The following is a 22,567-nucleotide window of genomic DNA, read 5'->3' as shown; positions in this document are numbered from 1 at the left end:
TGGGAGCGGGCACAGGCGGCGCCCCCCTCTTTGCTTCTCCTCGCAGCGGAGTGTCACTCAGACAGGTTCAGGTGCTGCAGCGGGGTCTTGTCCCAGGCAGGCAGAGAGAGCGAGCAGAGACCAACAGAGAGCAGATCCTACTCTCTTCTTATGGATCAGAGACCATTGTTCCAGAAAGCACCATGGTCTGAATTAGCCAATCACCATTGGCCAGGTACATATTCTGTTAGAGGCAGTTTTTAACCTATTGTCTATTTCTCTGCCACTTATTATGACCCTTGTGCTGCTTCTTTACTATGCACTTATCTGGTAGGGCAAGAGGCCTGCTCATTCTGTCCTTGAGTGAATCAGTGAAAAGGCATCACTCCTGTTTTGCTGACTTGAAAGGCATTTGTTGTTTAGTCTTATACAGAGGGGAAGAAGAGGGACTGTTCCCCACACAGGTATACCTAGGGCATGAACCAATAACAGCCAAATCAAAAGGAAACCTAATAGGAAAGGGAAGAGAGAAGGTTTTCATCAGTGCTACACTGGATAAGATTTAGGGAGAGTTAAATGGAATGTAGAGAAGGAAGGGGAAAAAGAAGTGCCCAGTGGAGGAAGGAAAACACATTTCTTTATCTGAACCTTGTCCAATGATGAAACAGGTTCAGCTCCAACTAAGGCTCATATTTTCTTCATTTCCATACAGCTTCTTCTGTTTCTCTGAAGGGAAGGCAGTAAGTATCAAAACCAAAGTAAAAAGAAGGTCAAATGAATTTTAAAATCTATTGACAATTTAAAAAATAATCTATTGACAGAATTCCAGTGTGGAATGAAAAAGATGATAGAATACTATGCATGTTATATTTGTAGTGATTTAGGTGAAGGGTTGGGGTTTTGTTTTGGGAAGCAGTTTTTATTTTTAGTATCAGATTTTAAACACAAGAATCAATGAGAAATGATGCCTCCCTGCTTACAGGTAATGTTCCTGCTGTGGAATGTCACAGCATCAATGGAGTCAAATGAAATGCAGCTTTTACTGCCAGGAGCTTTATATATAATAATTTTTACTTGGCAGTCAGTGATTTTGGACAGACCACTAGAGGCTGCACTTGTATAGCAGCACTTCGAACTGTCTTGTTTTACATTTCTTTTGTTGGAATTCCTTTTCTTTCCTATATTTCTTAATGAACAATGATCAGATGTAGTTTGAGTTGGGTAGGTTTTTCCTTCCATAGTTAAAGTTCATTGACCTGACTATGAGAGTCAAATAAAACAAGTTTTTCTAGATCAATAGCCTTTTGTTGAAGCACAGCACAGGCACTCACTAGTTAAACACAGTAAACAAGAAGTTTCACCCCTGTTTCCAGAGGTTTGGATATGGAGACATAAAGGTACAATGCAGTGACTTCCATACCACCAAGCAGCAGCTTTAAATCTGGCACCTCAGGAAACTTGCCTGTGCTGTAGATCTGTGCTCTATGCATGGTTTTCCAAGGAGATCAGAAGGAATGAACATGTCCTTCCAGCTGTGCTTCCTGCACTAGCGGACTTCTTCAGCGTTTTCAGATGAAGAGATATAGCTTACAAAAATCAAGGTCAAAACGGTATTATTAATTCCATCTAAAATTATGCAGAAGTCATTAATCCTAGTATTCCCATTTTTGTCCTGTATGCAGTGCCATGTCCCAGAAATGGAGTGCACTCATAACTTTGTTTTTTTTCTCCAAAGTGTTGCTGGAATGAGAACTGATATCTGATAGACTGGTTACACACCTCAACTGAAGGTGATTCTTGCAGGAATCCAAACTGAGAATTGGAGCTTAACTGTCATGCCAGTTTGCTTTAGGAGCTCAGGAGGTCTGCTAGGTAGCCAAAGAGCTTCATCTGGATGTTCATAAATGTTATCCTCATAATGTTGCCTTTGCAACAACTCTGTTCTCAGATCTGTGCAATGTTCTTTGACCTCAGTTAGTCATACCCATACATACATATTACATGTACAGAATTTTCTGTCTAACCAAGGTCATGACAGCATCACACAAGTGGATAAACAGCTTTTAAAATGCTTTTAATGCTTTTAAACAGCTTTTAAAATGAGGGGAACCTGTCAAATACACCTTTTTTCTTGTTCCCTTCTTTTACAAGTAACCAGCTGGTGAATTTGTTTTTGGAATTATGTGGATAAATTGACCAGTTTTGAAACAAGGTAGCCTTTATGATCATGAGAAATCAGTAATAGTAAGAAAATTAAACTGTTGTAGGTCTCATTACTGTTCCGTGTCTGGGAACTAGGTTTTGTATAATGTTACGGTTGAACTTTAACTTTTTTTCTTTGTCAAATTCATATGCAATTAAATTCTGCTCTAGGAAAACTTGTATTCTCTAGGACTTATCTAGTGATCAAATAGAAGTTTTGGTTATCCTACATAAGGGATGCAAGGAGAGGAGATGTGGGGCAAGGCTATGCCCTTAGCTGGGAAACCAGCATAAAGCTGGTAACATGAAACGTGACCAATAAAGCTTGGCTGAATTATTTTCTTTCATTGATGTACTGGAGATTTCTATCTTGGTTTGTTAATACCATGTTCTTTGCCATACCATCTGGCTGTCTTCTAGAGCATGTAGCAGCCACTAAGGAAATGGGTTTTCTCTGCTTTCATTCATTGCCAAGGCCTTAGTGGTTTCATTTTATTATATTTTTTTTAAATCTGTGAAACACTTATGATTAAGAAAGAGTTATTGTCTTCCCCTCACTCTCTAAGAAGTCATTCCTAGCAGCAGCAGGAGTGATGGAGAAATGGTCTTTGAAGTGGCTCAGGTTAAATCAGTTGAAATGCATCTGAAAATGTAGGATGCAAAGTTTCTCTTGGGAAACAACAACCTCACTAGTTAGTTTCTCATTTCCAATAGACTGTTCCTAAGCAAAGTAATAGAGAATGCTGGTTTTGATTACTCTAGCTTGCTTGCTGATGACTGAATATAGGATGACTTCTGACTTCAAAGAGTGATAGCTGCTGGAACCATTTTTATCCCTGGGGGCACAATGAGAATGCTTGGTGTTCAAAGTGTTCGGTATCCTTGTGCTCAGGCTGCTGGACTGTCTCCTTGTATATGCTGAACCTGTTAGATCTCCACCTTTTTCTGCACTGGATACAATTCTACTTTTGAGATTTTTAAAGAACTGGTTCACATAGCCTTTATGGCATGGGCAGGACTGGCAGTACCATTCCTAATATTCCTCGGATGTCACTGTGTCTGGTATTTTCGCCCTTTTGTGGTACAGCAGTATGACCAATGATGGGTGGATGGGCCAGTTCCATAGTCCTTCCTACACAGGCCTACGTTTTGCATGTCAAAAAAGTTCAGGATTTGTGAGCAGCCTGAGACCCCACATCTCTTCAAGCAGTGTGTGCAAATTACTGATGTATGTTGATGGTCAGTGATGAGCTATAGAGGGTGAGAAAGCTGTAAGAGCAGGTGGTACAAGGGATCTGAAGACAGCTTCAGCTGCTTATAATGCGGACTGCTGCAGATACTGCTTTGGTGCTCTGCTCAGTGCAGTAATTCTTCACTGAGTGTTACTGAAGTCCTAATATCAAAATATCCGTTCAGTTATCGAGAGCAAGAATTTCTAGGCAGTTTGTATGTACAGGCGGAGGTAGTCAAGGTAGGGAACAATCTTGAGTGTAATGTAAGCCAAACATTTAATAATAAGGCCTTGAGATTGAAATGTACTTTTATTAAACTGGAGTTATTTAACCTAAAATGCTGCACAGAATTTCAAACATGCATAAGCTTGGTATTATCAAGTCTGCTATGAGGCTGAAGATTTGCTTTGTTTTGTTTGTAGTAGGGGGCAATGTACACAAACAGTTTTCAAACAGCAGTGTAGAAGCAATAGGAACTTACTTGTGTGGCAGTTGTCGCCACCCATACCTTGGAGAAATGCAAGGATCTTTCAGATGATGACTATGTAATTGCTTCCACACACCCTAGAGGGAAGTTTCCTCCTGCAGTCCTATGTACTATAAGCTTTCCCACCCTTTCCCCCAGGTGCATGAGCTCATAAGTCTTGCAGACAAGACAAAAAGAGGGAGATGTCCCCATAATCTAAGCTGGGGGGCAAGTTTCCTCCTGCAGTCCTATGTACTATAAGCTTTCCCACCCTTTCCCCCAGGTGCATGAGCTCATAAGTCTTGCAGACAAGACAAAAAGAGGGAGATGTCCCCATAATCTAAAGCTGAGGAGCAACTAAGTGGAAAATTCAGTTCCTGCTCTACAGTCTTATATGGAAAACTCAGTGCTTGTGCTCTCAACTTCTCCAGATGATGTTACATTGGCTCCCCAAGAGGGAGGGAACTGAGCAGAAAGTCTACCTTCTGCTGTTTTCTTCTGTCCTCTGTGGCCCCTGCTCCCCTTCCCCTGCTTTCTACCTTTCTAATCTGGCCTTTGTGAGTTTGCCAGACATATTTCCGGCTGAGCAGGGATGGTTTCTCTGCCTTTATAAAAATGTTCTGTTCCTTGTGCTGATGAATAAACAGAATAACACAGCTTATCTCCTGATGGTGGGTTTTTTGTTTTCTCTTTTGTTAGGAGGGAAACAAAGGAAGGAAATACTAAATTTGAATTACAAGCTTATATAAATTATGTTTCAGAAAGTACACCGGATACAAGTTCATGTATTAAAGAAAACAGAGGTTGTAAAGGAAGTGTCAAGCAGCCTTAATAGGCAGGTGCTTCTGCTAAGTTTGTCTGCTGTTTCTCACTGTAAGGGTTGGTTTCCAGTCATTTACAACTCTGCCAAATTTTCTTTCCCTTTGTGAGGTCTCACCTGAGTTTTTGGTTTAAAATTTGCCCAGTGTAGAGGAGTTGTACCCAAGAAGCCAGGGAACAAATCCACTGTGCTTTTCAAACATTGAAGCAGCCTTTTGTTTGAAAAACTCAAGTGGCTCCATCCTTTGGTCAAGGACTCAGACTTGACACTTTAGAAGAATTATGACCTTTGTGTCAAGGAAATACTTTGAGAAAAATCTCCCTAAATCCCGAGTCATAGATGCTCACTAGCTACGCAACTCTGTCGTCAAAAATGTCCTGCTTCATCCTCGAGCTGAGCAGGGCCCTCTCCGTGGCTGCTGAATGAGAGCAGGAGGACTTGTGGGGTGTGAGTGCCGCCTACTGACAAGCAGGCAGTGCAGGAAAACTGCCTGGCTCAACAGGCAGGACCACAGACAAGGGAAGTATCCACCCGAGGGAGGATACTATAAGACTGAGTTGGATCTAGGTTAAGGGAGAGTTGGGCTGGAGGATGAGCTTACTGTGGCATTTGGGAAGGGATGGGATGAGAACAGATTTGGTTATTTGTCCTGACAGCATAAAATAGTAATAAAACATGAAGATCCAACACTTTTTGAGCTGTTCTTGGGACAAGACAGGAAGGAATGTGAATGGCTGAAAGGTTGAATGAGAGATACAAATGCGGTGGTAGTGACAGTTTTATTGGAGAGTTATACAGAGCTGTGAGAAGACCTGGGCTAAGCTTATGAGTACAATGCAACTGGTGCAAGGCAGTGAATAGATTGATGTCCATCAGAGCACACTTCTGCTGAGACACAGAGCAGAAGCCAAAATGCTTGACTCTAAAGCAGGTGGGGTGGAGAGGAAATAGGTATTTTGACAGAATGTATTAAATATGGCTGAGTAAAGAGGGATAGCTGGTGCTTAAAGGTAAATCAAGAGCCAAAGGAAAATGTAACACCTGCTTGTTACCAAAGCACCCTTCATCCTATGCCGTAAAACAGGGGAGGATGTCTTGCAAACTATTGTATCTATGTATGCAGGTGTGTGTGGCAGCAAAGAGAGGTCAGTAGAGCAAGGGTGCACTGGCAAACAAACCTGTTTCCAATATCTACGTTTATTGAATACGTGACTTTGTTGTCTTCATAATGTTCTCAGCTTTGTTGTACACAATGTCTTAGTTTCATTTGTTGCTTCCTGCCTATGACTTGCTGGAGCTGGAGCCCAGACTCCACAGCCAGCTCTTTGCAACAAGACACTGTTGTCAAGATAACAAATATTTTTCCCTCTGTGATTGGTTCAGAACAGAGCATTTAATTTTTTTAAAGCAGCCTATATTAATGGAGTGTTAGTGGTTTGAAGTCAGGTGCTCACAACTTTGCTGCTGGGTCTCCAGCCAGCAGTGAGGAATCCTGGCTTGTATTTCTGAGCCTGGAAGGAAGCTGCATTCTGAACCATGCAACCACCCGACATACTTGATCCAGTGGAAGAAGGTGGCTCACTAAAGACATATTTGGGGCTTTCTTAGAGATGTGCTTTCCTTGGTCAACTCTTCTGCTTAAGTAAGCTTTTTTTTTTTTTTCCCTAGGAGAATGATACTATGCTGTGCTTATTGCCTGTTCTTGAGACAGATTATTAACTGTATGGAGCGGCCATCTAGATCTTCTCCAGGATCCTAGCCGAGCCTGTCTTTCCCTCTGTTCTGGGAAAGAAATCTGATTGATGCTCTATTAGAAGCTTTCAATGTATTCTTGTTGCACAGAATTTTCAATAGTTTATTGAAATGTGAGACAGATGTTGCATTTAGGCACTCTGTGGGATCTGAAATTATGCTGCCATTGAGGAAGTATGCAGAAATTTCAGGACTCCCAGAGACCTATACTGAGCAGGGGAAATAGCTCTTTAAATGTCTTAATACCCTTCAAAATCCACATGAACCACTGTGGAAATAGTTGTAGCACCTTTTTGACTCCATTCATCTACATTTAGGCTGGGTGACCCAATGAGTTTGTTTTGCTACCTAATTATTGTGGAACATGATTGCTATTAACATTTTATTTTGCTCAGTCACTGAGGGTTAAAATGGTGGGAACTTTAAATGGGGAGCAGGAAGATGTTAAAATCAATCTAGATCTCTCTCTTCCTCTTGCCCTTCAAATAGAGAAGGAAGAAGGAAAGCTTTAGTGAATCGTGGAAATTTACTGTAGTGGGAAGCATATTGCTAATATAAAGCCTTGTTTGTCTGCAAGGGTTATTCAGGCATGTAAGGCAAGTACTCAGATGTTGTTTATCAGTGTTGTCTTAACCCAGAGGCAAAAGTTGAATAATGTGTGCTGGATGTAGGCAGTGGGGATTGTTTCTAACATTCTCCTGTGTAAAAATGACTGCTTCATTTACTTTGAAAGAAAGCAGGTTTTCATTGCATTTATTATTATTCATATTGCACCCTAAATATTTAGTCTGTAAATTTGAGATCTATTACAGTTTGTAAAAGAGAGGGAATAGGCTGTGAGTCATATTTATATCTGTAATTTTTGAGAACAGCTGAAGATGACATATCTGGGTACCTGTATTCCTCATCCTCCCCAGCATCCTCTTATTATTATGCTACTGACATAATCTTATAAAGCAAAGCTGGTGTTTCTATGATTCAGCAGTCTTGAATAACAGATTCTGACATTCTGCTGTGTTGATTTTTATATTGTTTTTTAAGGTAGGATGATAACAAATCAATGCACAATATTCCTCAATGTCACACAGTGCAGACAGCAGGCCTTGCGGGAAATCATTATCTGGACTGAAAATACAGCACGTATATTCAAAATGACCAAATAGATGAGAAAATAATTAATCCGAGCCCGTCTGCCTTGCATTTGCCTGTTGTTTCCATTTTGCTTGTGATTGGCTGGCAAGGGCTGCTGCTGGCATCGCACAATTGGCTTAGATGGGGAATTACAAAACAGGAGCAGATCCCTTGATTGGGACTCGGTAGCACGAGCAGCTGAGCACAGGCAAAAAAGAAAGGTCACCCGTACGCAAGGATTTGAGCGGGATCTCTCTCACAGATGTTTCCATTCCAGAGAAGCTCATCTGATCTCATTTTTCTCCTCTCTGATCTGGGATCTCGAAATGCCATAGGGATTTTTTGTTTCAGTGAATGTGAAAATGCACCTGGGAATGAGTTTGCAACCTGGAGGCATATGAGAATTACAAATGCGTGGAGCAATATAGCAGAATGATCTGAAGGACCTGCATTTTTAAGGTGTTTTAACTACCAGTGAGGAGGAAGACAATTCAAAGAGAAGGTGAAAAACAGATGCAAAAGGAAAACAACTCACTTTTGATCCTAAAATCATGGTGAAAGCAGCATGAGGGAGGGATTATATCAGCACCACAACAATGGAGAATGAAAGGGTTTTATTTTCATCTGAAATAATCGCTCTAAAAGAAATGTAAAAGTAATCTTTTGTGAGAAAGAATTAATTATTTTAATATGGTTTGAAGCTCTGTGGAACATATTTGGAACTGCTGCATCTTTCCAATGGTGTATAGTATTGCATATATGTATTTAATATGTTTAGATGAAGAAGATTCTGCACAAAAATCTCAAGCTGCTGGTTTTTTTTTAACTAATTTTCAACTAGTTTTTGAGCGAGAGAACCAGAGAAATTTAATTTGTATTTTTAACTAAACTTGCTCTTCTTCTTTCCTTATCCAAACTTAGTTTGCGAGATGCTGGAATTGGATTTATTCTTGTCATAGATCGCAGACAGGACAAATGGACCTCTGTGAAAGCTTCCATACTGCGGATAGCAGTGAGTACTGTTCTAATTTAACTCCTTAGAAAGATTTTCTGTGTTGAAACTTCCTCTTATGAGTAGAAAAGCAGCAATGACTTCTTCATAATGTTAGCTGATACATGACACCTGAAGTATCCAGTAGCACTTCTGTATCCCAGCTGACTGGGACTAAGCATCATGTGTCTGTGATGTGCTTTTAATGCAGTTTGCAGCTCAGGACATCAGCCTGAATATGCACTTGGAGAACATTTGTGTGCGTGTACCTGAATTTCTCCAGCATGCAGCTCTCCCAAGTGGGAACTAATATTTGCATGGGCAGCCTGTGCATCTCATTGAGCTTTGGGTCCACCTTTCACTATTCAAGTGAGCTTCATTTTTAGGAAGTGTTGAGGATATAAGGGTCCTGATTTAGTTTGCCACTTGTGAAAAGAATTCAGGTGTAAAAACTGATTATGTGGAGTTCAAATTAAAACAAAGGTTACTTGTAAGCAAGAAAATCTTATGTACCTACTATGATCAATCAACAGCACATGTGGTTACTTTGTCTCCTTTTAAAATCTTTTCAAAAAATGAAAACAGCTTATTAGAGGCTTTTTTTTTTTTTGACACAAGTAGGAAAAGACAGATTCATGTTTATCATCTGTTAGTTTGCTTGTTGGTTTTTTTTGTTGCTATTCTTGCTTGAATTGTTAGCATTGATAATCTTTCCAGTAAGTGCTGAAAAACAAACTGCAAGCATCTTTTATCTCATTTTTTATAGACGAACATTTTAAGGTCTGTAAAATAAAAGTCAAAAAAGTAAATGTCATTTTTGTGTAGCCCCATTTTGACCAAAAAACTTTGTTTATTGTAAATTAAAAGGTACTTATTTAAAAGTAGTGTATTACTCCTACTATTTGACTTTTTGCAAATGAATATATAATGGTATCATGATCTCACAATACAACTTTTTCCTCAGTAAGTATGTTTTGGAATATTAGAATATTTAAAAAATACAGAAATATTAGCAAAATTTGCTTTTGCAGCTCACTTTGAAATTTTGAAGTGCGGCATCGAACAGTTTCTAGTAGTGAGAGTGAGCATATTAGTCTCATCTTATTTGAGGAGAAAGTTTTGGTTGTTGGCTCATTTCTATCAGATCCTGCAGCATCTTCTCAGTCATCTTTCCCAGGTTTTTTTCTGATTACCTGAAGCAGTTTGACACTTCTGATTTGTGAGATCAGAGATGCCAGTGCAGGGTGCTCTTGCTGGAGCACTGCATAACAGACTGGAGCATCTGCCCATCACTAATATCCTGACAACTGTAGCAAATGTATTTGTAGGCGCTGAGCAGCTGCTAACCAGAAGCTCATACTAACATGTATTTTTAAATAATTATTATTTTATGTTATTTCCAAGAATCTTCAAACACAAATGTTTGGTTTGTACTAGTAGGTGTTGGAAGTATGTTTTGAAACAAAACTAAGGAAGAAAGAATTTTTCTTTCAGGCAGAAATTAATGTGGAAAAATCTGTCTATAATACTGAAAGATTTCTAGGCTTCATTTTTCCTACTTTGTTTTTTGGGACAGAAAATGAGCAATGATGAACTGAATTCTTATTTCATGCTGATACTTTAGGGTTACCATAGAGAGTCAAGGCTGTGAAGGCAAGGTAGACCTGTTTTTGCAGACACAGTGGAAGGGCAGCAGCTGCACCGTTCACCCAGGATGACTGCTGCTGAAGCACATGCAGCAACAGCAGAACTGAAATCAAAGCCAGAGGCACTGGGCTGAAAGATGACCCCTCTTTTCCTGGGGTGAGGCAGGGATTTTGGCAAGCATGTGCCCAGACATGCAGGTTTTGCTATTGTTATACTCTGCTTGATAAAGTTGCAAAGGGCAGGTGCCTGGGAAGTTGACCTCAGCCAGTGCAAGACTGCAGACTTTGTGGCTTGAGAGACACTGCAAATGATCACTTTTTTTCCTCTGATTTAGCAACCCCAAAAATGAAGTTATGAACTTAGTGCAGTCCAGAAAGGCATGTGTTTGGAGGATGACTTATCCTGTCTGAGATAGGTGGGATGGATAACATAAAAATACTGTTGACTATAAAGGAAGCTTAGCCTTTAGATGGCCTTTTGTTACAGAGTTCATCCCTACTGTTTAGTCTGCAGGAGCAGTCTGGCCTAAAGGGGCAGCCAGCTGGGAGGTGGAGTTGGCCAAGCTTTATGTTGTTAAGTGTGAAGTCTTAGCAATAACTTGTCATGTTCCTAGAGATGCAGTAAAAAACTGAAAGGTATTACAAGGAAAATGTTGAAATTAATGTCTATAAATACATGAGGGCTGGACATCAAGAAGGCAGGGACAACTTCTTTTCACTTGTGCCCTGTGATAGGATGAGCAGGCTCCCTAGAGATGTTGTGGAGTCTCCTTCTTGGAGACTTTGATTTGTGAGATCAGAGATGCCAGTGCAGGGTGCTCTTGCTGGAGCACTGCATAACAGACTGGAGCATCTGCCCATCACTAATATCCTGACAACTGTAGCAAATGTATTTGTAGGCGCTGAGCAGCTGCTAACCAGAAGCTCATACTAACATGTATTTTTAAATAATTATTATTTTATGTTATTTCCAAGAATCTTCAAACACAAATGTTTGGTTTGTACTAGTAGGTGTTGGAAGTATGTTTTGAAACAAAACTAAGGAAGAAAGAATTTTTCTTTCAGGCAGAAATTAATGTGGAAAAATCTGTCTATAATACTGAAAGATTTCTAGGCTTCATTTTTCCTACTTTGTTTTTTGGGACAGAAAATGAGCAATGATGAACTGAATTCTTATTTCATGCTGATACTTTAGGGTTACCATAGAGAGTCAAGGCTGTGAAGGCAAGGTAGACCTGTTTTTGCAGACACAGTGGAAGGGCAGCAGCTGCACCGTTCACCCAGGATGACTGCTGCTGAAGCACATGCAGCAACAGCAGAACTGAAATCAAAGCCAGAGGCACTGGGCTGAAAGATGACCCCTCTTTTCCTGGGGTGAGGCAGGGATTTTGGCAAGCATGTGCCCAGACATGCAGGTTTTGCTATTGTTATACTCTGCTTGATAAAGTTGCAAAGGGCAGGTGCCTGGGAAGTTGACCTCAGCCAGTGCAAGACTGCAGACTTTGTGGCTTGAGAGACACTGCAAATGATCACTTTTTTTCCTCTGATTTAGCAACCCCAAAAATGAAGTTATGAACTTAGTGCAGTCCAGAAAGGCATGTGTTTGGAGGATGACTTATCCTGTCTGAGATAGGTGGGATGGATAACATAAAAATACTGTTGACTATAAAGGAAGCTTAGCCTTTAGATGGCCTTTTGTTACAGAGTTCATCCCTACTGTTTAGTCTGCAGGAGCAGTCTGGCCTAAAGGGGCAGCCAGCTGGGAGGTGGAGTTGGCCAAGCTTTATGTTGTTAAGTGTGAAGTCTTAGCAATAACTTGTCATGTTCCTAGAGATGCAGTAAAAAACTGAAAGGTATTACAAGGAAAATGTTGAAATTAATGTCTATAAATACATGAGGGCTGGACATCAAGAAGGCAGGGACAACTTCTTTTCACTCGTGCCCTGTGATAGGATGAGCAGGCTCCCTAGAGATGTTGTGGAGGCTCCTTCTCTGGAGACTTTCAAGACCCATCTGGATGCCCTTCTGAGTGATCTGGTGCAAGGAGAACCAGTCACATAGCTTGGTAAAAGAGCTCCGTATTGTCCAAGCAGAAGTTAAGTGAATGACAAAAAAACAGATAAATTTACCCCCTTTTCCCTGTAGTCAAAAATTACGTCTTTTTCCCCCTCTTCTTTTTTTGTGTTCTCTCCTCATATTCATATACTCAAACAACCAATATTCAATCCACGGCAGTAGAAGCAAGGCACATTATTAACCAATGTGTTCTGGGGTTTCACACTGTTCTGATCATAGTTCCAGAGTGATTTCTAAAGAAAAAAATGAAGCTATGTCATGGCATTGTCTTTGACTCTGTTGTGTTGTCATAATTGTCTTCCTCTATGTTGAGTGAAAGGTTGAAGTGTGAACTCAACCATTTAGACAAACAAAAAATGGCACTAAGCATCATTAAAAGTTCCACTGTAGCCATCCATCAGCCTCATATTGAAAGTCCAGAGAAAATAAACTTCCTTAAACTTGGTGCTCAGGGAATAACATATGCCTGGGCAACTGCTTCTAAGGAAACAATATGGAGGTCACACAAGTGGTAGTGAGAAAGTTTTATCCAGTTATGAAACTTTGCAGTGCTTTCTAAATGTGACAAGAGTTGGGTTTTATCCAACCTTCTGGAGAAGTTTACTTTATGATTTGGCACCTTTGACTAAGGATGCATTACATGCAGGTTTCATGCCTTCTGTTTTGGACTGCATTGTTCAGAGCACTGTTTTTCTTAGCTCTTCATAAATTAAAACACAGTCTTCACTGTAACAGAGGCTTAGCCCATTCTGTGCTTTGAAGACTGAGGTCAAAGACCTGTAGCTGGCAGGAGAACACCAGAAGCCAGTGGAGAGACTGGAGTGCTAATACAAGCCTAACCTTGCAGGAGCCAGGCAGTCCCGTTTTTGTGCCATCTGGAGTCTTATCATTGATTTTATATCCAAGGTGAGAAACAGGGAATCACAGTAATCCAACCTAGAGTTCTTTGGCCTTGTTTGTGGAGAGACCATGAGTTTCTTAGTGAGTTGTTGATGGAGAAAAGATCTATTTAATAAGTGATGTTCCATGAAAGGCACTATTTTATATTATTGATAGGTATTTCCCACTAGCTCAGTTTCTAGCTAGCTCTTTACATCGTGTCCTGAAAGCTCTAATGACACTTAACCGTTTTCTGTGTGTGAAGTTTGAAAAAACTGTTCTTTTCATGTTTCTCATTTTTGCTTTCTTTAACAACACCACTAAAAACTTGATGGTATTTTAAAGCTAGAACAGAATTTGTATTAATTTTGTAGCTATTGTTATGAATTATTCCAGTAAATGCTGCACTAAAAAAAGGTTATTTGAGATACTGTACAGTTTTGTCATATTTGTTTGGATGTTTTGTGAGTATTATATCTATGGCCACTTTTGTAGTTATCCTTATGTAGTCAGTCATTTTTCCTTTTTATTACATGTTTTTTAATACATAAAAAGTGAGAAGTGAATCACTTAAACTCTGAAAACAGGCTCATAACATCACAAGCATTAAGCCTACATCTAATGCAAAACAGCTCAATGTTTTTAAAACTAGATTTCAAAGTGCTCTTTTTATGAATTGATTTAATTCAAGATTCTTTCTTGACAAGAAGCCTGTGTAAGAGACTTCATTCTAGCCAGGAATAAACAGTCTTGCAAAAAACCCCCAAAAACCCACCAAAACCAAATTTATAAGCTCCTTTATATGTAGAGGCATTTTGGAAAGAAGTGCAGTGTAGCTTGTGACATACTAGTAAGTGCAGAAGGGAAAACACCACCACAGAATTTGGTACTGTGGGCATATTGAAGCTCTTGCTAAAATGAAAAATTGTGCTGTTCCAAGTATTTTAAGACAGAATGACTGAAACTGAGTCAAGCATTAGCTCTTTGGCTTGAGTGGTTCAGATATTTCTGAAATTTGGCTCTTCATTTGGGGCTGTAGGTATGTTGTTTATCAGAACGGCTTTCCTTAGCTGTGCAGGAGTACAAAGACTCCTGAGCACTGGGGCAGCTGCATTAACTGCTCTGTGGGATTGAACAGCAGACTGCAGACTTTTGAGTGTGTCCCTTGTCTGAAAGGTATACATATCCACATAATACCTTTGTACGCTAAATAAGCCCTAGGAGGAAAGCTGAGTGAGATGTGAAAACTCAGAAGTGTTGGTTTTCTTTTCCAGAAGCTCACCTTTGGGTAGGCCCTGCTGAAAGCAGTAGTGACTGGCTTCTGGTTGTAGACCTCAGCCATTGCTCTGCTCCTGCCCTGCCTCTCCTGGGATTGGCAGCCTGGCAGCACTCTGTCCCATCTCAGTAAACATTGTGACTATCCTAAAATACACAATTCAATGAGAGTTATTCCTCCTTTGAAAATGTCATCTGCCCGATAGCCTGTAGCACGTATGTGCTGTTTACAATTGCTGTCAGACAAGAGTGCGTGGGATTGCTGCTCTGCCTGACTGGTGCAGGTAAAACTGCTGAGAGACTTAAACAGCTTCCTGTTGGCACCAACAGGGCAAGACCATGTTATACAGTTGTCATGGTTTGGGACAACATGACAACAAAAGGAGCAACCCTAAGGCTTCTCACTCAGCTCCTGCCCCCGGGATGAGGAGGACAAAGCTCATGGGTGGAGACAAAGGACAAGGAGGGCTCTTCACCAATTAAGGTCCCGGGCAAAACAGACTCCATTTGGGGAAAAATAATAATTTAATTTCACACTAATCAAACACACACAGGACACAGACTCGTACAGAGAGCAGGGCTTGCAGATGTTACCCCACCCCTCCCTTCTTCCTGGGCCCAAACCCCTTTGTTCCCGGTTTCTCTCCCTCCTTCCCCCCAGCAGCACAGGGGACAGGGGATGGGGTTTAGAGTCAGTTCACAGGCTGGTGGTTCCTGCTGCTCCTTCCTCCTCAGGAAGAAGGATTCCTTACAGTCCTTCTTCCCACGGGTACCCTTCCATGGGAGAAAGTTTTCCATGAACCTCTCCTTCATGAGTCCTTCCCACGAGGTCCAGAGCTGCTCCAGCCTGGGCTTCCCACAGAGTCACGGGCTCCTTCAGGAACACCCAGCTCTCCTGGCACCGAAGTCTTCCAAATCTGCGCAATCAGAGTCCACTGGCAGCAAATCCACTGGCCAAGTTCACCCCTCCTGGTGCCTTCAGGGAATGTTCCTCCATGAGTGCAGGGGCACAGCTGCCATCTCGCCATGGGTTGCAGGGAAACTTCTGCTTGGGCACCTTCTTCCCCTTCTTCCTCACCAGCCACCAGCGCTGCTCTCCTCCTCCAGCTCAGCTCCTTCCTCCAGCACAGCTCTTTCCCCACCCAGTGCCTCTCTGCTCAGGTGTTACATCAGTTTTTTCATGCTAATCGCGGAGGCCCATCTATTGTCTCTCTGATGGCTCTTTGTCTGGGTTTTGGAGCAAGGGGAGCTTTTCAGCTTCTTACCAGAGCCACTCCTATGGCACTTCCCCCACTACCAAAAACCCCACCAAACCAAACCAGAACAACAGTGGAAACCAAAGACATCTCAGTATGTCTCCAGGGAGACACTATTCTTCCTTCCCTGTAAATAAGCTGCCCCCACCCCTTCCTGAGCATCAGGCAGAGGTTGTTTCCTCCTCAGCTTCTGTTGTTCCTTACTAGCCATTCAGCATCATGTCACCTTCTTTCATGACACTGTTGCGTCTCTGTACTTCCCGCTGTTAGCAGCTGCTTGACTTCAGGGTCAGTACTGGTGCTACAGACAGCCTCTCCATCAATAACATTCTGTGAAGGAAAGTGACAGTTAAGATTATATGCAACTAACTTTATTTTATATTTGGCCCAAAACCCAGCTGGGTTCATCCTCTCTAAGTTTCCTGTTTCCAGAGGTCTGGAGCATGCAGTGGAAGGCTCCCTGTCCCTGAAAAACAGGCAGGTCAGCCTGCTCCTGAGTATTTATTAACTGTTTTCCTGGAGGATTTAAGGTAGCTTCTGTTTTGTCCAGCCAGTGAAAGTTCTTCGCCTGTTCCAGGTTTGGGGCACTCATAGGGCAGCAAAGATCTCAGTGTATTGCAAAGCTTTGATTTAAGGGCTGTGCTGTTTATAAATTCCTGGTTTGGTCAGATTTATTTCAGAGCTGATAGCTGCATGCATGTCTACATCTTTTTCTGTATTTTTGGAATTGGCACTGGTCTGACTGGATGGAAGTGAAGAAAATCAGGAGGTAGAAAACTAATCCCACAAGTGTCATGAAGTATCAAGTGCTAATGCAAGTGAGACAAAGGAATTTATGGATTGGACTAGAATAGAATAGGGGCTACCATTATTTTCATAGAGGATACCAAAATAATGACCCCTCATCTCTTTTGCATAGGCATTAAATGAGTTAAAGTGCAGTATTTGAGAAAAGATGTTGGGGGAGCAGTTAATACTAGTTAATCTAGTAAAGAAAGGCACTTCTGGAAAAAACATCTCTCAAGCGCACAAACCCTTCTTCAAGTTTCAATGATGTTCATTGACTTCACTTCAACAATCCCTGAAGGCACTTCATTTTATGGTACTACACAACATACAATGAATATTTATTTTTGTGCTCAGCATTTGGCACAGTATTATTGAGAAGTCATTGTTTGCTCTGTCTGCTTAGCATACAGTGGCTTCAATGAAGTTGCTGGACTGGAATGAAGATAGGTTTGTTGTTTTGTTGTTGTTCTCCCATATTCCGGGTGAAGTTGATGGGAATCATAGGAGACAGACCAGTAGAGACAATAATGGTGTTGTAGGCGAAGTTAGATTACTCTAAAATTTGAACTTTTGTTGAGAGAGAGAGGAAACTTCTGTCAAGCCTTGAATGGGAGTTTAAGTGGTATGAGGTTGTAGTGACCTCAATGGCGTTGTTTTGAGAAGACATACTGAGACGGAAAATACTTGTACTATGTATATTCTGTCTGTTTTCTTTGAATTGAGCACTAATGAGACAGTACTTTATTTGGTAGTGCAGTTAAACTCTCTATGTTTCATATGATCTAATACATAGTTTAGAGAAATTTGCATTCCATATGACTACTAATGTTTGCTTCAGTAATAGCCTGAATACCACAGAATCACAGAATAATGGCTTGGTTTGGCAGGGACCTAGATAGATCATCAGGCCCAATCTTTCCTGGAGAAAGGGAGCTTCAATGAGATTATCTAGCACTCTGTCCAGTCTCATCTTTAAGACCTCCATTGACAGGGAGTCTACCACATCTCTGGGGAGGTTATTCCAGATTTTTGTTGATGTAAAAAAATTTATTTCTTATATCAAAATGGAAACTCTCCTGGTGCAACTTGTATCTTGTTGTCTCTTGTCCTCTTCACATGGCAAGCTGCAAAGAGAGAACTTCTGTCCTCCTTGTAGCTGGCCTTTCAGTGGCAGCTGGAGCAATGTGATGAGGTTGCCCCTGAGCCTTCTCTTCTCCAAGGAGAAGAGACCCAACCCCTTCAGCCTCTTGTCCTAGGGCAAGTTCTTCAGCCCTCTGATAATCTTTGTGGCCCTCCTTTGGACCCTCTCCAGTCTGTCTGCATCTCTCTTGGGTTGTGGGAACCAGAACTGGACTCAGTACTCCGGGTGCAGCTGGAAAAGCACTGAGTGGGATGCTCATGTCTGTGTCTTTGTTAGTCACATCCTTGTGGATGCAGCTCAGGATCCAATTGGCCTTGGTTGCTGCAACAGCACACTGCTGACTTCATGTCCAGCTTGATGTCCACCAACATCACCCAGGTCCATTTCAACATATTTGCTCTGAAATTCTGAAGTTAACATCTAGACTAGAGTCACAAAGTGTCAAAGTGAGAATTTAAAGTTAGATTGAAGAAAGAAATTAATTACTTATAGCTTAAAATCTCCTTTTAGTGTTTGTTTTCTTTTATCCTTCATAATTTCATGCCATTTTGTATTTCTAATGTACCTACTCACCTATTCTGTTAGCTTCAAGTTATTTCCCAGTATTGTGGGTAAGACTAAATGGGTTGGAAACATTCACTGCCAAAACCAGTATGTCTGGATATCATGTGGTAGGGTGGATATCTCCCATTAAAACCTCTTATTTTTTAAAAAAATGTGTTATCTGAAAGGTATTTCTTCTTGGAGCTTTTTCTTCCAAACTGTTGGCATGGCTGTTGAATAAATTTCACATTTTGGAGGTTGAAGATGAAAATTAACAGTTCAGTCAGATGCTGAACCACTGCTGTTACAGCCACAAAATAAATTGACAGATGTCTAAATGAATAAATGACATGGACATCATTCTAAAAACATTCTCCAGGAGATTTAATTTTTTTTTTTCTACATTCTTGCGATGTTTCTTAGTACGAGCAGAATAAATTTGCTGTTGTCCTTGGAACAATAATACAGGGGAAAAAAGGTAAAAAATTAATATTTTTTAAACTTTTTCTTCTGAGCACAGGCAGGAATCTTCTATAAAAGGTTTTTCCTTTATTTGATAACTGTGAGTTAGTAAGTTCACAGGGTGTATAGCTTTTAAAACACAAAGAAAGACTGTTTACAGTGAAAGGATGAGGAGCTAGTGTGGGCACTCAGAATTACTTGGATTCTGTTCCCAACCCTCAAACAGCCTCCTTTGTGACTCAACCACTGTGCTTTCCAGAAAATTTGGACATCACAGATATGGAGACAGATTGGAAGCTCAATCTGTTAGGACTCCTCAATCCATTTGAGATATCGAATATCTGGGGAACCACAATGAGTCTCTAAAGTCTTGCAGGAAAAGTTTTGAACTACTTTTCTCTTTAAAAGTTTGACATTTCAAATGAATACCTGGAACTCTTGGAAACCTCAAAATGAGCATTAAACCACTCTCCAACCTTCCATATACTAACAGTTTAACTAGGCATGGAAACAGAGCATAGCATAACAGCTCTTTTAGTCTGTGTTTGGGTTTTGGTTAGTTTTTTGGGGTAATTCAATTTGCTAGAAATGTAATATAATTTTCAACAGTATAATGAAGAAAATTGCATACTTAATCATTATAATGATCATTTCTTTACTGAGCTTCACTGCCTCCCTACAGTGGAAACATTGAGTAGGCAAGAAGACTTGCATGATTTCAAGAATGGCTTAATGCCAAGTATGCAAACTTCTGCCACAGCAGAGGTTGCTCTTTAGTAATTTAATGCTATTTCTTTGCGTTCGTTCTCCTCTCTTCTGTTTTCCTCCTGTCACTTTTAGAACTGGGAAAGATCAATCAGACTTCTAGTTGGAAGATTATGAGAGAGACCATAGCACGAATTCTTACGTTTGATTTTTATTTTTGCCTGCAAAATTAAAAGCTTATTTCTAAGCTACTGCCTGAGAAATTCACTCTCAGTGGCAATAGTTTGTGTAGGAAACTGGCAAGGTCTTATGTGCAAATCAGAAATGTGATGTTAGGTATTCAGGCAGTAATGGAGAGTTCTCTTGGCACTCTCTATTCAAGAGAAGAGAAGGTAACTGAGGAAGTGCTGCTGCTGTGAAAGTACTAAGCCACTGCTGTTAGTTCATAAGCCTCCTTGGCTAGGATGTAATCTTAGCCAAAGAGTGGTACAAGCCAACCCTGAAAAAATTTATTTCAGGAGAATAGTTTCCTGTTACAATAGATAAGCAAATGTCTCTTTGAATTAAGCTCTCTGTGCCTGCCTTTCTAGATTTGTAATTGGTCACTCCATTATGGGAGGCCTCTGATATCAGTTAGTGTGTGGTTTAACAAGAGCTTGTCCTTGTTCCAAAATACTGTCTGGAGCCGAGACACACAAGTCTAAATTTGTCTTGCAGGCATCTTTCCCAGGAAACCTGCAGCTAGTTCTCGTTCTGCGCCCAACAGGATTTTTTCATCGAGCCCTCTCGGACATCGCTTTCAGGTTCAACAAAGACGAGCTTAAAATGAAAGTACCTGTAAGTAAGCTTCTGTTTTCACTTTATTATTGGGAATCTGTTAAAATACTTTATCTAGCCAGTAAGGACCAAAAAAAAAGCAAACCACAACCCAAAATGCCAAATAAAAAAGCTATGCTTAAAGGCAGTTCTTGAATTAAAACTTCCTCTTAGAAAATAACTATGTATGATTTATCAAGATAAAAAAACCTCAGTGGAGTATTTATGTTGTGAAATTCATAAGCTTTATTTTAATATGCACCTTTAAGCATGGTGCTCATGCTCATTTACAGTTATTTAAATTTACATCATCTGCAACTGAAACAACTGTAAAGTTTGGGGTTTTTTTACCCAAAGGAAATAGTTCCATAACTTGCTTCTGAATTAAATGGAAATTTCTCTATCAGACGCTGAATGGATGGGGCTTAGAATCTTTAACAACAGTCTTGTGGCCACTGGTGATGTTCACTATTTCTCATTGCTGCTGCAGGTCATAATGCTGGGCTCAGTATCAGAACTGCAGGGTTACATTGATAAAACACAATTAACAGAAGATCTTGGTGGCACCCTGGATTACTGCCACAGCAGATGGCTGTCCCGTCGCACTGTAAGTCTTAGTTTTTGTTTTAACTGTCCAGTTTAATGAGCCCTTCTGTTTCATACCCTGTCATTTATAAAACAGATTCCAAGTGATGCAAGTTGACTTGCTCTGAGTGAGAAGATGTTCCCAACGGTACTTAATCATCTTAGAGAAATGAGTAATAATTTGGGAGTGGTTTTTTGAACACTTGGAGGAAAGGAGCTACAGTGTATGATTGTGTGAGGTTTATTGTTTTTGCTACGGGAAAGAAAAAGCTCAAGTTGTAAAATAACTCCATATGATAAAAATATGATGAAGATACACCTGATATGAGCCTAAGAAAAACATACAATTAAGGAATTAATGGTGACGGTATCTATTGCTTGCAAAATTATACTTTGACTATTTTCAGTCTTTTAATTCATCTGCTTGGGTTTGTTTCAAGAGTTGTATTCTGTGTGTTTGTCTGTTTGTACATATGCATGTGATGAGCATGAAACATGTCTAATGGTTTTTATTCCAAAAGGCTATAGAAGGTTTCGCCCAAAAGGTTAAGCAAACAGCTCAGATTCTTCAGTCCTTTGGGACTGAGCTGGCTGAAACAGAGCTACCAAACGATGTGCAATCAACCAGCTCTCTTATTGCAACACACACAGAAAAGAAGGACAAAATGAAGGTATGTAGTTTTTATAGAGATGCTGTCTTCTAGTTAAGCTGTGTTTTAATTTATAGATAATAATGTTAGTAGAAAATCTGGAGGATATTAATAGACAATAATAATGTGAAATGTTGACATTTTATTGAACTTGTTTTGTTTGGTTTAATGCTAAATGTCCTTTTTCCATTCAAAAATGGCATTTCTTGAGGCTAAGTTAATATATGTACAAATGCATAATGATTTGTTTGTGGAAACAAATTCCTTTGTAAGTAGTGGTGTGTTTAATTTGTAGTTTGTTTGCAACAAGATGTTTGATTGTGTTTGCATGTATATGAAAATATATGACCTTTTGAAGAATGGACAAATGTTCTTTCAGATCAGCTTAAATGAAAACTTTGGGGGGATTTCAGAACTATCCATCTAAAACTTGAGATGTTTGTAGCCTAAAGGAGACACTGGAATGCTATGATGAAAATTCAGCTCAGTTATGCTGGGATCTTAGGATGGTCAATGTAGAAAAAGCTGACACGGAGCATTTACTGTCTATATTTGTTGTCAAACACTGCTTTCAATGAAATTACACTAGCTCTGTTACTATTAAAATGAAATCCTTTTTCCAGTTTGCCTTATGAAGTCTACTAAAGAAAAACCAACCAAAGGAACAGCACGACACAACTACAGTGCATGGGTTTTTTTGTTTTGTAGGAGGATATCAGGTTAGCAGTAGAACAGGGCGATGATATCCTTGGAAGTATTACAAAACCTGTTACTGTGAATCCTGAATACAAGCTGAATCAAGATCAGCTAGACAATCAAACAACAGTAGAAAGGTGAGAGGAGCAAAATACGGAAAATGTGGCTTTTCTGGGTTTTTTAACCCTTCCCCAGCTCTCTTACTTAGTTCCATATGCATGCTTAGCAAATTAGCAAATGTTACATGTGAGCACATAAAAGAATGCTTTTAAAAACAGCTCTTTACCTGGCTTTAAAGGAAATAGGGCATGTGGTTTGAGTTCTAGTACCAGCAAAATAACACTAGTGATTTTGGTATTTTCCTTTGTGTTAGATTTCAACTGTATAGTTGAGCAGCTTTTTATTATGTTAACGAATATTGATGCTGTGTTTAGAGACTAAAGTGCAATCCAAGAAAACTTTGCTGCTGTAGGGA

The 22,567-nt window shown here is 40.2% G+C and overlaps 1 protein-coding gene across 1 annotated transcript in view; it reads left to right on the top strand.

Moving 5' to 3' along the window:
• MCF2L (MCF.2 cell line derived transforming sequence-like) overlaps positions 1-22,567 on the top strand; it is a 147,185-nt gene that overhangs the window by 98,841 nt on the left and 25,777 nt on the right. Inside the window, exons 4-8 of the mRNA XM_009997916.1 lie at positions 8,504-8,594; positions 20,063-20,182; positions 20,652-20,768; positions 21,268-21,417; positions 22,105-22,229. Coding sequence (XP_009996218.1) covers positions 8,504-8,594; positions 20,063-20,182; positions 20,652-20,768; positions 21,268-21,417; positions 22,105-22,229 — 603 coding nt within the window. The remainder of the gene's footprint in view (positions 1-8,503; positions 8,595-20,062; positions 20,183-20,651; positions 20,769-21,267; positions 21,418-22,104; positions 22,230-22,567) is intronic.

This window comes from Chaetura pelagica, unplaced genomic scaffold (genome assembly GCF_000747805.2).
Source record: "Chaetura pelagica isolate M959 unplaced genomic scaffold, ChaPel_1.0 scaffold123, whole genome shotgun sequence".
Taxonomy (NCBI): domain Eukaryota; kingdom Metazoa; phylum Chordata; class Aves; order Apodiformes; family Apodidae; genus Chaetura; species Chaetura pelagica.
Note: the sequence above shows the minus strand (reverse complement) of the source record. Positions and strands in the feature narration are given on the sequence as shown.